Here is a 17,829-nt window from a genome sequence, read left to right as displayed (position 1 = left end):
CATAAAGATAAGTTTATCAGAGTAGGATGCTTCCTATTGTATTGAATGACTAACAGTACAGGATGTAATATGAAGCTAGCTTCATCTCACACCTTGTGCTTACTCTAGAAGTTGAAGGTTGTATGGAATAAAATGAACAACAATTGTGGTATTACTTGATGTTTATTTACACTGTATGCATAAAAATATATATAGTGCACAAAGATAATTTCAGTCCAATATATCGACAACTATCCAGTGATACAAATCTCTTAGTCGATCGCTTATTTCACAAAATCCTCTGCTGAACATGAATTTCAAGATGACTGCTCCCTCACATAGATTGGTGCAGCTTGACACTTCAGCATCTTGGAAGATGTATGTCAATGTCTCCAATAAATTTTGAGCCGTTCCAAACGGTTCAGGCAGGTCCTTATCCCCAAAGTTATGATCTATTGGTTGCTGGTTACTAGTAGACAGTCTCAGCACTCACACATGTCTGCCTGCTCCACTGCAGGCTGATGTTGGTACTGGGTGTTACTCATTATCACTCTGGCATAGCTTTTTTGCAGATGGTTCATCAACTTCTCCATCGTCATCATCATCATCATCATTGCTCCTTTTACAAGAAAGAGAATGATGTCCAAATGCCAAAGTATGAACTCCATCATCCAATATATGTCTTTTTTCATCAGCATTGCTTAGTGCTTCTTTCTTCTGAACTAGTGTCATGATTTGATGCTTCCTGGTACCAAACATCACCTGCTTCCTAGAGATGTCTTTGTTCTCATAGAGACAGTCAAGGTAGTCCTGAAAGGTGATGTACAGTTCAGCAACTGGGTGGGATTTCAACAGTTCTTGTCCAAGTATTGGTCTCCTCACTCCTTTAACTTCCTTTATCAAATCACTCTTTAATTGATTTGGATCTTTGGTGAAGCATCTGCAGGCATACAGCTTTGATCATAGACCTACATATTCATGAGGAGCTCTGCTGGCATATTCATCCTTGATCTTTCCAAGTACCATCTTGTTTGTATCTGAATAGCATGGGTGGTTGGTCGGATACTCAGATGTATCAAAGGTGTCTTTCAGTTGCTGGTTTTTGATGATGTCATTGTAGAGGTTCTCAGTTCTCACAATGTAGAATAAGCTGTCCATATCTTGGTAAAGCAGTTGCAGGTTCTCTTCTTATGTCAGTTTCATCACATTGTAGTGGAATTGATACATAAGGGTATTGCTAATGTCTAACACTATCAAACCAATGTAGATAGGTTTGTTCAGCTCAACTTTCTCCTTGTGCAGTGTCACAGCACAAATGTTCTTGCCAAAGATGATGCAGTCCTTGTAGGTTGGTCAGGCAATCAGTTTCCTAAGACGTTTCTCATTGTTGACAAGCTCCATTTTCATACACATCCAAACATTCTCCATTGTCTTGCCAAAAACTGCATTGCTCATCAGTTTGAAGAATTTTTTTCAATTTCGTTCCTTGACTGTTGTCTTAGTCTGGTGTTTAGCATGATGTAGGGTGCTAGGAAGTCTTCCTGCTCAAACCTTACACTTCGATGAACTTTAGTGATTTTCAATCCATGTTGTACTGCTTGCTTGAGGGTGCAGTAATGACATACATATCATTCATGGTTGTTTAGAGTTGTCATCAATCTCAACGAACCTGATTTTGGTGTTTTTTTTTATTCTCAGCTAGGAATGGAAAATTGTTGTGGTAGTCGTGTAGCTCAGCTGGGTACTCAATGTCCACCTCCAAGATGTAGCCAATATTTTGAACATCTCCAACACCATCAATACCTCTGCTCACCACTCCAACTCATATTCCTCCATCCACTGGAATTTCCAGCATGGGAGTGGTTGACACATCGCCCAGCCATACAGGTTGTTCACATCTGTGTACAGGAGATATGATGTGGGCTTCTCAGGATCGACAGGTGCTCATGTGTAGGCATTGTTGGCAACAGCATGTCGATGAATGCATGTTGTTATTCCACCTCTGATGCCTCATTCAATGAACATAATTATACATGTCATAGTCAGTCAAGAGTTCTAGTTCAACTTTTGTATACTTTAGCATAACATCAAAGGAGAAGCCTGGTGATGTAAAGTAGTGTGCACAATCCAAGTTATAGTTTTTCAAGCACATATCTCTGAAGCTTTCGAAGACATCGGCCAGAAGGAGAACATCTGTTTTGAGGTATCATATGCCTCATCACTGATGTGGCTGTCAGTTGGCTTGCTGAAAAACATTCCCTTTGGTGATAGTGAGGTCTCCTTCAGTTTCTCCCATAAGTTGCAATATTCATAGGGGAACACACCCTTTCTGGAAACCAATTCCAGTTTGTCTCCAAATTCTCTACCAATATGTGGTAGCACTGTTGACACTTCTTCAGTAGACTTGACAAGGTTGGTGACTAGGTTGTCTAGGCTGTCTGGTGTGAATCTGAAGGTATCAATGAATCGTAGGTGCAGTTGTTTCGAAATTTGTTAGGTGAATGATATGTACTTTTCTGATGTGTTTGGGATGACAGGCAGCTGCTTTTTATCGGTTCCAAGGTGTGCTGTGTGATCAAGTGAATGTTGTAATTGGAAGAGTTGTGAAGAAAAACAGGGATGAATGTTGTACAATATCTTTGAAGATTGCACTTGTTGCACAGAGCATTCCAGTAGACTCCTGTTATATGACAATGGTCATACACCTTGTCACCATTGAATGGTTTCTCACAGGCTTCACAGTTGGTGGCAGCATTGTGTCTGGCTTTCTCCCTCTCAAAAAGTGGAAGCATCTTTATTTCATGATGATTGATTGCCTCATCTAGATCTCTTGCATGCATGGTTAGAGTTCTGATGAAGTGTTCAGGTGCATCAGGTCCTCTGTAGACAATTGGCTCCTTAGGGATGAGGTTGGTGATTGTCAGCCATGATGGAAATAAGTTCTTATCTCTAACAAAGTAGAGGCAGTAGCTCATTGCAGTGTGATGCTGGATCACTTTGGTTGCCTTCCCAATCCATTGCTGCTCTTCCTCGGCCTCCTCCAGTAGACATTTAAAATCTGCATAGGCCACCAATGGTACTCTGAATTTATTCAAATGTTTCTCGAGTTTCATTGTTGGTGGGCTTCCATCTTCCATGAGTTGAGGCATGATGATCCTACCTGTCTGGTTGTTGGCACAGTACTCCTCAAGATCTCTCATCCTCTGCTCCCCATTATTGTTGATGGTGTAGTGTGTGGAGCATCTATGACAAATGATTAACCCTCTTTCATGTTTTGTGAGCTGAGATCTTACAAGTTTAGCATAGTTTTTTATGAAACAGTAGTGACTATTGATATTTTCCTCTTCTTCATGAGTGCTGGTAGTGGCTTCACTGATGTTCTGAGTGGTGGTGGTGGCTTCACTGCTGTCCTGAGTGATGGTGGTAGGTAGCTTCACTACCATCATTGTCATGGAGGAGTAGCAAATCAAAATGATCTGCCTCCATTTCTTTCGCAACACGTCTCAGATAAATAATACACTTGGAATCCATCCCATATATATTAACAGTTACACTTTGATTATCCCTCTCGAAACGGTCAATTTGATTGATGGTGGTGGGGAAAGAAATTCCATTGAAACTGTACTTTTCAACGAGCTGATGATATCTATCATTGATCCATTGAGGATCATGCCCCTCAACATGTTTGGCAAGGATTGCCCACTTGAAACATTGTTGATCACTATTCTTTGGATTGATGATGGCTTTTCTCATGGCAATTTTGGCTGACAGTTCAATGTAGGAAGATCCTCGAAGTGGTTTGTGCTTGCTGATGCATATGAGGAGACCATTGATGATGTGAAGGCTCCATCCACTAGAGTTGCCCTTGAACTTGGCCTCTTCTTCCAACAGCTTCTTGCACACCTCCCTGATAATTCCAGCAAGATTGTTGACATTGAATATTGAATAGTTTGGTGTCTTGAAGGCCACATTCTGAAATTCCTCCTGCTCAATGTTCTTCTCATCAAGGTGGCTGCATTGGTATGTAGCCTCCAACACCAGGTTTACCTTGATTGACCCGTGTGTCCTGACCTATCACATCAATAATCTTTGTCTGCAGGCTGTTCAGCAGAGAGTGGAAGTCCTTTGCTGGGTTGGGTGAAGAGATGTTGTTGTAGTAGAGTGTCCAAAGGCTGTCGTTGAATGCCTCCTCCAACGTACAAAACTCTCCTGATGAGCTGCTGGTCTGCTGGCATCTTGTAGCTTTATTCATCTGTAACATATGTACAAGCAGATTAATAATAGGATGCAATGTAGACAGCAATTATCTAGAGTGACACAGTCATCTTGAATGACATGTCTTGTACTCAATCTAGATGTTTAGCATACAATTATTACTACTATATATGCTACTGAGAACCGATCATACGATAGTGGTATGTTCAGAAAAAACAATGTTTGAAATCAACCTAACCTAACCACAATTCATTGTCTACAATTGTTGACATATAGTTCATAGAGCTCCACAGGCAGAAACATACTTATTCACAAAATATATTATGCATTACATTATGAGGTGACATACTTGAGATCATTGAAAGGTTAGGTTGGAAGAAGTTACTAGTAACTTCTGCAGACCTAACCTAATCACAGTTTATTGTCTACAATCATATCGATCTATTGACTTACTGTTCATAGAGCTCCACAGGCAGAAACATACTTATTCACAAAATATATTATGTTTTACATTATGAGGTGACATACTTGAAATCATTGAAATCATATTAATCTGCTGACATTTTGTTTATAGAGCTCAACAGGTTTGAAGACTAAATAAAAATAAGTTAAACATATAAATCAATACATATCCATTTTATGAGTAGAATAAGACAAATTTCTTCATCTCTTTTCAAAACATACAATAAAAAACATTTGTGTACTAACCTTTTTTATACAATTGAAGATCAAAATGGCGGCGGTGTGTCCTAGGATACTTTTTCACAAAGAGAAGTGTGTGGCTGTGTGCTGAAACACTGGGTTCTAGAACTGAACAGATGTGTCTTGTATGGCTTTTGACTGAACACTGATGGTCCTCCCACTGTTGTGCACACTATATATACACTTCAGAGTGGGTGGGAGGCCTTTTAATTTATTTTTGATTATTCATCATTGAATCTTATCAATTTTTTTGAAGTTTTTTTCAAGTTTTTTTTTGAGGTTTGAACTTGACCTTGACTTTGACCTCGACTTTTGACCTTGGTTAGGTTAGGTTAGGTTGAATTTTTTTCTTTGGTGCGCCAGACTCCTCATTTTATAGCTACTTTGATTCACATCTGCTCAAATAGCTACTCTTGTCAAGAAAAACAAATCACTTATTCATCTGGGCTATGATCAGCCCAAACATTCAAATAATTGTTGCTAAGAATACTCGAGAGATGAGAAAGACAGAATTGTTCATGCAGTTCCCCTTCCCCCGCTTCACCCTCATTGCTGTTGGAGAAGAAGGCTTCTCTCTCCACAACCTCAGTCTTCAGCACTCGGCTGACCCATAAACAACCATCTCTCGTAAGTATAGCTGAAAAGCTCTCGTTTTTTGTTACCTTCACACAGCTCATATATTCATACATGTTAACCAGTTCTAAATTTCGCGGTCCTCCTAGCTCTCATAGAATTACCAAACTTGGTCCTACAGTCGCGGATTTTCGGTACAAGTGCCTATGGAAAAAAGGAAAAAACTATTCTCTAGTGTATGAACTGGTTCTCTATAGTTCGTGTTTCGTTTTAAAATTTGTTCGCTATAGCTGTGTGAACGTGTGTGCTCAGTGTTAAGCCAAATACTTCTTATCTCTTGAAGTTCTCACTTTCAATTTATTTCGATTTTCTCAATTTCGTGTTCGTATTGAGTGACGCCATCCGCCATTTTCGTCGTTTGTGGCATTGTGCTTGTGACAATCCTACAATCTACAAGTTATAAACTGCATGTTTTATCGCAACAGCAACGGTTCTTCAAGAATTATTCACCTTGAATTCAAACATCAGTTATTGCGCAGATCTACCACACAATCTCAACCACGCCTATGCAGTCTCGTGAAGACCAGTTGGATTTCTACGCACCCAGTCTACGCTAGGCGCAGATCCGCACTCACCTGCCAGCAACGCAACAGGAACCTGTCTGATACAGTATCTTCATGTTTAAGGCCTGTATACGCATTCAGTATCTTGATACAGTATCTAACCTTCACAATAAGTGTATCACAGACTGTTCACCTTACAAACAGCTCTGTGCTCTCTACACCACTGAGAAGTGGGAACAACTTATCGGCTCTGTAAATGTAAACAAATGCCATAACCTCAAATATCTCTTATAATATTGCAATGTCAAATCACGGTGAGGCTGAGAACTCTCTATCAGAGTCAAGATTGAATGAAATTTCTTACAGCTAAGTGCCGCACGTACGAACTCGTACAACCTTCCATTGCAATTCAAATGAACAGTAAGGTTGAAACTAAAGTTTCTCATTCATATGAAAATAAACCTAAGAGATTTTCATTAGTCGCAAATGATCAGACTCAGTCTAAGATTACTAACCTGAATGTCAAGTCTAAACCACTGTGTATTGTATGTAAATCTATGGATCATAATATCTATGTATGCAAAAAATTCTATAATATGTCTGTTGATGAACGATACAAGTTTGTTCGAGAAAATAACCTATGTCTAGCATGTTTTTCGTTTTCTCACAGAAGAGAGTTCTGCAAATCTACAAATGTATGTAAAACTTGTTTCTCATCTAAGCATCATACATTATTGCATAACGAAAAGAGGTATTCTAGCTCATCTGAGCCTACTAATGTGCGTTCTCAGAAGGATAGCGCTCCTACATCTGGTGCTGTATGCAATACTTCTAGCCTATCAACCTCAGATACATCCTCTTGTCTGTTGGGTACCGCTAATGTCATAGTATTTGATCATTTCAATCGGCCTCACATTGCCCGAACCATAATAGATTCAGGCTCACAGATAACAGCTGTCACTAAGGAATTAGTGAATAAATTGAATTTGAAGACTAGCTACACTGATCGAGAACTCATCGGTATTGGCTCTAAAACTACTAAAACTCATGGTGAAGTTCATCTCACTATATCCTCGAGGCTCAAACCAGAATTTAGATTGAGTACTAAAGCCACTGTCTTATCAGTCATCACATGTAACCAACCCATGGTCTCATTGAACCCTGAAGTATTTGAACATTTTTCAAACTTGAAACTGGCTGATGATAAGTTTCACATCTCTAATAAAGTTGACTTGTTATTAGGAGCTGACTCTTTTCTCCAAACGTTATCTGCTCAATCTCATGGAATTACTAAATTATATCCCAATTCGCCTGGAGCATTCAGCACAGTATTTGGGTATATTATCATTGGCAAAGTTGATTCTAATGAACCTGTCTCAAGTGTCAATAAGGCTACAAGCTTGCTCACCTATGTTGAACCAATCAACCAGTTGATTGAAAAATTTTGGGAGACTGAAGAGGTTTCAGTAGAAGTTGAAAAGTATCCTCATGCATATTGCGAAAATCTCTACACAGAAACCACCACTCGGTGGCCGTCTGGTCGCTATGAAGTCGCATTGCCTTTCAAAACTAAAGATGTGTCATTGGGTGACAACCGCACCTCCTCAATTAAGAAATATACCTCACTAGAGAAAAGATTAGCATCAAACGAAAATGTTCATAAACAATATCATGATTTCATGAGACAGTACGTGGAATTAGAACACATGTCCAAAGCTTCATACTCATCTAATTATGTTATCCCGCATCACTGTGTTCAGAAAGAAGACAGTTCAACAACCAAATTGAGAGTAGTCTTTAATGCATCAGCGCCTTGTAATAATGGAACTGTTCTGAACGAATCACTTCATGTTGGGCCTAAATTACAGCATGATCTTACTCACATATTTATGAGTTTTAGAACTCACAAAGTAGCCATTACATCCGACATTAAAATGATGTACAGGCAAATTTCAATCAGAAAAGAAGATAGAAAATTTCAGCACATATTCTATCGTAGTTCACCCCAAGAAGAGCTGATAGAATTTGAACTCAACACAGTCACGTATGGAATGACGTCAAGCAGCTTTCTAGCTCAAAGAACACTTCTTCAATTAGCCGATGATTATGAAAATGAATTTCCATTAGCTGTCAATGCGATTCGCCAACACACTTATGTTGATGATATTGTATCTGGCGCCTCTAGCCTATGTGAAGCGAAATTACTCATATCACAGCTGAATGAACTTATGTCTAAAGGAGAACTCCTATTGAGAAAATGGTCATCTAATATGCAAGAAGTAATTGAAGAATTTCCCGACGAGATGTTGGAAAACCCTCTCGCATTTTCTGATACGACTCAAAAAATAAAAGTTCTTGGTTTTCGTTGGAATCCTGCATCAGATGCTTTCTCTTACACTGTTACACCGTTCGCTGAACTGCCAACAAAACGATCCATACTATCGTATACAGCTAAATTGTTCGACCCGCTTGGACTATTGTCTCCTGTAATATTCTCATTCAAATATTTTTTGAAATTACTCTGGCTATCCAACCTTGATTGGGATGAGCCGCTTGATGAAGACTTGACTAGTCAGTGGAATCGTATTTCTAGTACAATGCTGACTCTCTCAAATGTTCAAATTCCTCGTCATATTGACACTACATATGTCAATATCTTATTGATAGGATTTGCCGATGCATCTGAAAAGGGTTACAGTGCTGTCTGCTATATTCATATTGCATCAAGTGATCAATTCATATCGATGAATCTCATTATGTCAAAAACACGAGTCGCTCCTGTGAAAACACATACTATTCCTAGATTGGAATTATGTGGAGCTCTACTACTGTCAAAGTTGTATAAAGTTATTATACCTCTATTTGGAAAAAGTATCTCCAATGTAAGACTGTGCTCTGACGCAAAGTTGGTGTTGAACTGGCTAAAAACGCCAGCTTACAAGCTCAAGACTTATATAATCAATCGAGTTACACAAATACTCGAATTAACCTCTCCAGAAAACTGGTTTCATGTACCTACTGAATCGAACCCAGCTGATTTAGCCTCAAGAGGGCTTGCTGCACAAGATATTGTTGAAAACTCACTCTGGTGGAACGGACCTCCATCTTACCATGTCCAATTCAAGGATTTGCCAATCTCAAGGGTCGACAAAATTGTCGATGAGTCTGAACTGAAGCCACCAGTGTCAATTCTCACTACTACTGTAGTAAATAAACCACACGCTCTTGAATGTTTCGAGAAATACTCCAATATACACAAGGCAACACGTGTATTTGCCTATGTGTTGCGATTCATAGAAAATTGTAAGCTGAAAAAAGTAAGGGAACACAATCTTCGCAGCCATACAGCACTACGCGCTCGCGCTGCTCCACCTCCGCCGTCTGTTGCCGAGTGTCGTTCGGCTCTCTTGTGTATCGTGAGGTTGACACAGGCCTTCTATTTTGCGGAAACATTGAAGCTTCTCAGCAAGGGAGAAAATCCACCTCAAGAACTGCTCTCTATTTCGCCTTTCGTCGATTCTTCCGGTCTTCTCAGGGTGGGCGGACGCCTCCGCAACTCCAGCCTTCCGTATGACAGCCGTCATCCACTGTTGTTGCCAAAGTTATCTCATTTAAGCACTCTGATTTGTGATCAGACTCACAGAGATAATCTTCACGTCGGACCTCGCACAACTCAGTCACTAGTGGCTCGCAAATATTGGATTATATCAGCGCGCAACCTCATAAGGAGCAGATTGCATCATTGTGTCCGTTGTACTCGCATGCGAGCTCAACCTCAGCAGCCAATCATGTCGGATCTTCCCCATTTTCGTGTGAACGCCTCATCTGTATTCGTCCATGTAGGAGTTGACTTCGCTGGCCCCTTCAATACGAAGTGCAGCTCACTCAAAAAACCGAGAGTGTATAAGGGCCATCTTGCATTGTTCATATGCTTAGCGGTGAAAGCTGTTCATTTGGAATATGTATCGGAGCTGACCACTGAATCGTTTCTTGCCGCTTTCGATAGATTCACATCCCGTAGAGGCCTACCTTCTCACGTATACTCTGACAACGGATTGAACTTCATTGGAGCTGCTAAAAAATTATCAGATATCTCGAAATTCTTGGCTGACAGTAAGACTGACATTTTTAATGCTCTTGTACAACGTGAAGTAACCTGGACTTCAATCCACCTAGGGCACCCAATTTCGGCGGTATTTGGGAAGCAAATATTAAATCAGCGAAAACACTGTTGAAAATTCAAATTGGTGATAATCCAATGACAATGGAGGAATATTTCACAGTGTTCTCTCGTATTGAATCAATTATGAATAGTCGTCCTCTATTGGAGCGTTCACAGGACCCCAACGAGACTTCACCTCTGCTGACACCCGGTCACTTTCTTATCGGCCGACCGTTGCTACAAGCTGTGGAGATCCCGCTGGATACTACCACCCCCGTACGGCAGCGATGGACTCATCTTCGCCGAATTGTGCAGACGTTTTGGAATCGATGGAGTACAGAATATCTACATACGCTTATGCAGCGAAACAAGTGGAAGACCCCCTCAGAACCCTTGAAAGTGGGTCACATAGTGCTTATCAAGAATACGAGTACCGCGCCCACATTGTGGCCTCTAGGCATAGTCGAATAAATATTTCCCGGACAAGACCAAGTAGTAAGAGTGGCATTAATTCGCACCGCCTGCGGCCACCTCACGCGACCTGTAAACAAACTCATAGTGTTGCCAATAGCTTAATTTGGCACCCTCCCTCTGAGAGACAATTTTTTGTAAATAGAGACTGAATATTATGTGTTCACCGCTTATGTGTAAAACTCATCGTAATTAATTATGTGCATCGTCTCTTCATCAAGTTTGTGCAATACTTCGTGTGTTACTTCTCATGTGCTACAGTTTCAAAATTATTAAACTCATGCTTCGTTTGGTGGGCGGAATGTTAAGAATACTCGAGAGATAAGAAAGACAGAATTGTTCATGCAGTTCCCCTTCCCCCGCTTTACCCTCATTGCTGTTGGAGAAGAAGGCTTCTCCCTCCACAACCTCAGTCTTCAGCACTCGGCTGACCCATAAACAACCATCTCTCGTAAGTATAGCTGAAAAGCTCTCGTTTTTTGTTACCTTCGCACAGCTCATATATTCATACATGTTAACCAGTTCTAAATTTCGCGGTCCTCCTAGCTCTCATAGAATTACCAATTGTAATGGGGTTGAGTAATATAGTGTGTGTTGAGCTACATTAAATAGAATAAGTAAATAGAAAAATAAAAAAGTATATCATTTAAATACATGTGAAAATAAATAAATAATTGTTTTGAATGAAAATATTTTAATTTTTTTCTTGTAATTTCAATGAACAAAATTAGAGTGTTCTAATCAAATTAGCTTCAACTCTACAACAACGAAAAATATATTCACTACAAATGGATTTTATAAGCTTTCTCGTTTGGCAAAATTAACTTTTGTGGTTGCAGTTATAAAGGAAAAGTTCTTGAAACTATCCTACCTTTTTTCTTCAGCCACTCACTGGATAAAAAACTTCTCTTTGGTTCACTTGCAGTTGTTACATAAATAGATTGAATTAATAAAATTTTTAAGTAAATATTTTAACAATCACCTTCCTCAAGTTATCATATTATTAGGAACCAACAAAGCATTTTACCCTACCGAAGTGCAACATGCATTTTTTGGCTCAATTCATCTGAAAATCAATATTATTTATGACATCCACCTTCCTATGCAACCGTAACATAGGCCGTGATTTGAAAATTCAGATTATATTCATACGAAATCCATGCAGAAACCCTGATCTTTCTGCATGGCCATTTACGGTACTATAGCTTTGTATGGAGCACGGATCAAATTATGATATTTTTCCAGATCACTTCTATCTCGAACACTTCAACAATACATATTTACTATGACAACTGGAAACTAAAACTAATCAAGTGGAATGACGCTTCTAAATTCAGTTTCCAACTGTATTTTAACGAAAAAATATAGAGATGAATGTCACCTACAAAAATAATAATTGTGTTGTAGGTGCAAGATGTGAGAGCTGCGTGGACTTGTCGTGTCACAATGGCGGACATTGCTCGTTGAATGGGTCATCGCGGTGCAACTGCCCAGCCGGCTACCACGGCCGTCGATGTCAGAAGTCGCAGTGTGACGCTTTCTGCTTGAATGGGGGAAATTGCACCATCAACAGCCAAGGCAAACCAGCTTGCCAGTGCTCTCAGGAATACCGTGGTAAACGCTGTGATAAAGAAGTCTGCGACCAGTACTGCCAGAATGGAGGTTAGTTACAAATAGTTTGGCCACTTCACTAAACACATGACAATATCCAGAATTTCTTTTTACATTTTAAACCAGTCAGCATCCCGGATATATGTCATCTATTAATGCTGACGGTTTAATGTGAGTCTTACTAGATTTGTAAATGAAAATTTTTCAGTGTGTGAAGGTAATAGCTTCGTATAGATGTAACCTTCTCTGCAATTTATGAACTGTGTTATCTTATAATACAAATAATACAATTATATTTGTTACATGGGTAAGATTGTTAGAATAACAATCTACGTAGTTATAGTTGACTTATGTGAGAAAATTTTATTTAGTAAGTATTATTATTATTGCAGTGATAATAAGATTTTGCTAACTAATATCTGTACAACTCTGAGTACTACCTTTATAAATATAATAATTTGTAAATAATAAAAAATTTGTAAATAATCCGGATCCGTCTCCGGGTTATCTTAATCTTCCTCAACACCCACCCTGAATGCCGAGGGCCGAATCAGCCAGCAACGGCACGGGCACACACTCTTCCCTTCAAGTTAAATACCTCGCGACAGAAACAGAGAGTAAAGAATTAGGATAGGGGGAGAAGTGTAGGTCCGGTATCTCCATCAGTCAGTACGGACACTGACCCTGATCCATATCCGGCTGTAGCTAGTCCGCGTCGTAGCAATACTTCGCAAATATTAGATAACCTAGGGGGTGGAATAGGCATATCTAATACAATATAATATATAAGAAATTAATTAGGTAGCAAAATGTTGTTGCTAGTCAAGCTCCCAATACTCCTTCTACCCCCGTCGGGTGTTTACATATTTATATAATAATTAATTATTATAATTAATTAATAATAGACCTTTTTATTATACAGAGTGAGTCATATGTTTGGGAACCCTTCAATAAGTTGAAGACTGTTGTAGATATAATACTGTAACTTTCAGGATAAGTTATTGGTCGAATACTCTAACTTTTGACGTACATCAAAAGGTAGAGTATTTGACCAATAACTTATCCTGAAAGTTACAGTATTATATCTTTAGTGTTTACAAGTTTATGTTCCTTCAATGGTTTCAAATTTTTAAAATAACTCAATAGTATCAGTTTCAAGTGGTAATTGAGTGGAATATTACTTATCAATTTACTAATTCAAGTCATCTATATTCAAAATATATAGTTTTCATGTTTATTTTGGACTAAAATTTTATAAAAATTGTACACGTGAAATTCTAACCTTTTCTTGGACTTTCTCACCTATAAATTTGGGAGAAAAATAGCACAAGGACTTCCTTTATTATTTTATCTTCTATAATGTTATTGCATTAGTGTCATTCGCATTGAATAAATGAATAAATAAAATAAATGAATAAATATCTACAACAGTCTCCAGTTTATTGAAGGGTTCCCATACATGTGACTCACTTTTCATAGAACTACTAGTAGCCTTTCATTTTCTTTGGTGACATGACCGATTTCGGGTGTTTATCCCATTATCAAGTAACCAAAAAATAGATTTTCTGGATACCGGACCACTCTGTCGGTCGATTGATACATTGTGGATTTTTTGGGCCACTAGTGGATTTCCTGATAATGGAATGAATGTCCGAAACCGGTCGTGTAATCAAACAAAAATATCGGGGGACCGAGCTTCCTCTGGAGTGTGAAAGCATAGAAAATTGAATTTATATTTTATATTTATTTATTCATTTTCTCAGTCGTACAATTATCTTTACAGTTATATTAGGAGGCACAACAGGCTTATGCCCAAAACTGTCCCTTTTCAAATTTATACTACAGTCCAAATCAAAATCTAGGTTAAGCTACTACTGTATCACTCATCAAAATAACAATTCATTCACACCTCAAAAAACAAACACATCATCAATTACAAATAGATATACTATGAATTCGATTCAGAATGATATACTATGTTTGCTACAATATTTGTTAATATAATACGTACTATTCTACACTAACAGCATCTAGTTACTATTTTGGACTTTCTGAAGTAAACATGTTTTCTAAAAAAAAATAGAAATAAACGAAAATCGGTTTTTCTTTCTGGATTTTTCTTCACGTGAGATCAGCTGAATGATCCCACACACATGCACTCGTTCACTCATTTCCATTACGGTATCGACAGACGACAAAATTTCCAGCTGTTTTTCCAAGGACGTATCTATCCTTTTAATGTCCTTCAGCGAGTTATCCCAGGGTTTGAGACCTAGTGCAAACGAATTTTCATATCATAAACCTACTTTGTTCCAAATTTCGTGAGAATCGTTAGAGCCGTTTTCGATATCCGGTCACGTACAGATATATAAACATATAAACATCTAAACAGAACTTGCTCGTTTAATAGTATAGGATAAAGGTAAAGGGTACTAGTGATTATATAAGTTAGGCGACCTACACTCTCTGTTTACGTCTTCACTATCACCTGATAAGAGTTTGTTTTTGTTTTTCAAAATAAACGAGTGAAGGATTCTAATGTCAACTCTCGAGATAGAAACTTCGTTCTTTTTTCTCAAAAAAAAATACTTCATTTCTCACTTATTTAACTGGTACCGAAACCCGGGAAAGTTGTGTACGTTTTTTTCTCACACAGTGGATTACGCGACAGTGAATTATACTATAATTAGTGATTCACATTTGTGTTAGTCAAAAAAATGAATATACAAGGAGGTGTTAACGCAAATATTGCCTCTACATCAAAAACCTCCGACGTTGAGCTTTCAATGAAAATGGAACAAGTGAAAACAGCACGTGCTCAATATCTTATGAGTATGATAGACTCGGTTAAACTGTTCAATGGAGAAATAAAATAACTAGAATTGTTTCTAGAACGGATGAATGCGGTCTATGCTCAGATCGTCGCGAATAGTATGGACGAAATAACCAATGCTAATATTGACGCATATTTCTATCAAGAATTAATGTATCTGTATTGATAGATATAGGAGCATCTTTCAGTTCAACTTGGGTGGACGTTCGTCAAGCTCTCAAAGAACATTTCGCAGGTGCTCGTAAATCAGTAACTACAAGTGCACTAAGAGTATTGGAAATACGTCGCGAAAATGGTGAATCGATTTCCGAATTCGCAAAACGTTTTGCTTATGAAGTGAAATCATTGAAAACGCGAGTATTGGATTCAAGTGTGGACCAGGATGAAAGTAAGTGGCGGAATAAGATTTATGATGAATTAGCTACTGAAATATTGCTTCAAGCGCTACCAGAACGAGTAAGAACTGCAGTGAAGATTGCCAAACCGAAGTGCCTTGAGGAAGCTATCAACCTAGTCAAAAATGAGGAGGCTGAAAGGGAAGATAATCGCCCAAGATACTCTGAATGGAAAACTGTGGAGAAGAAGCGTCGCAGATCACCTATGAGAAGCCCTCAATTCAATCAACCACGTAGGCAGCCACAACAAAATTCTCAATGGAGAATAAATGAAAAAGCAGCTGTTCAAGAGAGGAGAACACCGAGGGATCGAGACAGGAAACCTGGCAAAGCAAATCGTGAATGCTTAGGATGTATGATACGGGAAGAAGGTGAAGATATTGCGAGACGTGTAATGCAAGAGTTCAAAGACACATTTTATATAGAGGGCCAACCTTTGACCACAACGGGAAGAGTACAGCATTCCACAGAGTTGAATTCTCCAGTACCTGTGTATGTTAAACCACGGAGATATCCTCACGCAATGAAGAAAATTGTAAGAGAACACATTGATGAAATGAAGAGTCAAGGAATAATACAAAATTCGGTGTCACCGTTCTGCAGTCCATTGTGGGTAGTTCCCAAAAAAGTGAACCTGGAAAAGAACCGAAATTCAGAGTTGTAGTGGACTAACGCGAACTAAACAAAAGGACAACATTAGAGAGATATCCGCTACCCAGATTAGAGGATATGTTAGACAGAATGACTGGAGCTACAGTGTTCAGCACATTTGATTTAAAAGCTGGTTATCACCAGATAGATGAATCCACGAGATATGGAGAAAACTGCATTCAGCTACGAAAGAGAACACTACGAATTCACAAGTATGCCGTTCGGATCGAAGAATGCCCCTGCAACTTTTCAGCGGCTTATGGATGAATTTCTAGTAGGATTAGATGAAGACGCGATACAAGTTTATATGGACGATATTATTGTTTTTAGTAAGAATATCAGTGAACACGAAAAACATCTGAAATTATTATTTAAAAGGGTTAGAGAATTCGGACCAAAAGTTTCTCGAGAAAAATCTACATGTGTCAGCCAGAAGTGAGATTCATGGGACATATTATATCGAGCAGTGGTGTGAGACCAGATGACAGGAAAGTGAGTGCAATCAGAGAAATACCTGTACCAAAAAATGTGAAAGAAGTGAGAACATTTTTAGGGATGCTAGGCTATTACAGGAAGTTTATAAATAATTTTGCTCACATGATCGAACCTCTCACTAAGCTACTTAGAAAAGGAAAAACATTTAATATTTCAAGTGACGTGGTTGAAGCTGTAGCGAAGTGTAAAGAAGCGATCTGTACAGTTCCAATACTAAATTTTCCAGATTTGCATAAACCGTTTCTTTTGACAACTGACGCCAGCTCGGAAGCTATTGGAGGTGTTTTAGCACAAGGAGACCGACCTGTTGCATTTGCAACTAGGAAATTAACTCATGCCGAACGACGATACAGCACCATAGAAAGAGAATTATTGGGAATCGTATGGTGTGTAGAAAACTTCCGTCCTTACTTATATGGAAATGAATTTGAACTACAAACAGATCATATGCCGCTACTTTGGGTAGACAAACTGAAAGAAACCTCCGCTAGAATCACGAAGTGGAAGGAAAAATTGGCGGCATATTATTTTAAAATAAAACATATCAAGGAAACTGATAACGTGGTTGCAGACTGTCTATCTAGGAATATCAACCCCTTAACAGTTGACTCCGAAGAAGAGATAACTCAGTTAATGATGAAGAATGGAGCCCAGCATCATTTGGTGTCGAATTACTTGATGGAAATGCACGATAAGAGCCAAATGAAATGGAGATATTGGATGATATAATCAATAATAAAAGAAACCAAATAATTCTACTTGAAAAACCAGATGGAGTAATTGAAACCAAACATCATAGGTATGGCCCAAATAGAACGACGACAGTAATCATCCCATCCGAAACTACAGATTGTGATTTCATGAATATTATTAGACAGATAACGAACAGAGGAAAGATTTACTATGTTTATTCCAAGAAACAATTATTTTTGACAAAAATTAAGGATCATTACATCAATGAAGAATGGGATGAAGAGATCAAATTATCCATATGTTCTAAAAAGGTAGAGACTGTGGAAGATGGAGCAAGGCAAAGTGATATCACCAAACAGTATCATACGGGTAGAGCCAATCATCGCGGGGTCAAAGAAACCGTTCAACACCTTAGTCGTCAATATTATTGGCTGAATATGATTAAAACAGTAACAGAAGTGATAAGTGAATGTACAATATGTGAAC

General features: G+C 38.6%; 1 protein-coding gene across 1 annotated transcript in view; it reads left to right on the top strand.

The window, feature by feature from the left end:
• Window positions 1-17,829, top strand: part of LOC111054785 (low-density lipoprotein receptor-related protein 1) — a gene marked incomplete in the record, with an annotated part of 225,889 nt that overhangs the window by 175,398 nt on the left and 32,662 nt on the right. The window contains 1 exon segment of the mRNA XM_039442030.1: window positions 12,073-12,327. Within this exon segment, the coding sequence (XP_039297964.1) occupies window positions 12,073-12,327 (255 nt within the window).

Source organism: Nilaparvata lugens, chromosome X, assembly GCF_014356525.2.
Source record: "Nilaparvata lugens isolate BPH chromosome X, ASM1435652v1, whole genome shotgun sequence".
NCBI classification, from domain to species: domain Eukaryota; kingdom Metazoa; phylum Arthropoda; class Insecta; order Hemiptera; family Delphacidae; genus Nilaparvata; species Nilaparvata lugens.
This window is presented reverse-complemented; position numbering and strand designations above follow the sequence as displayed.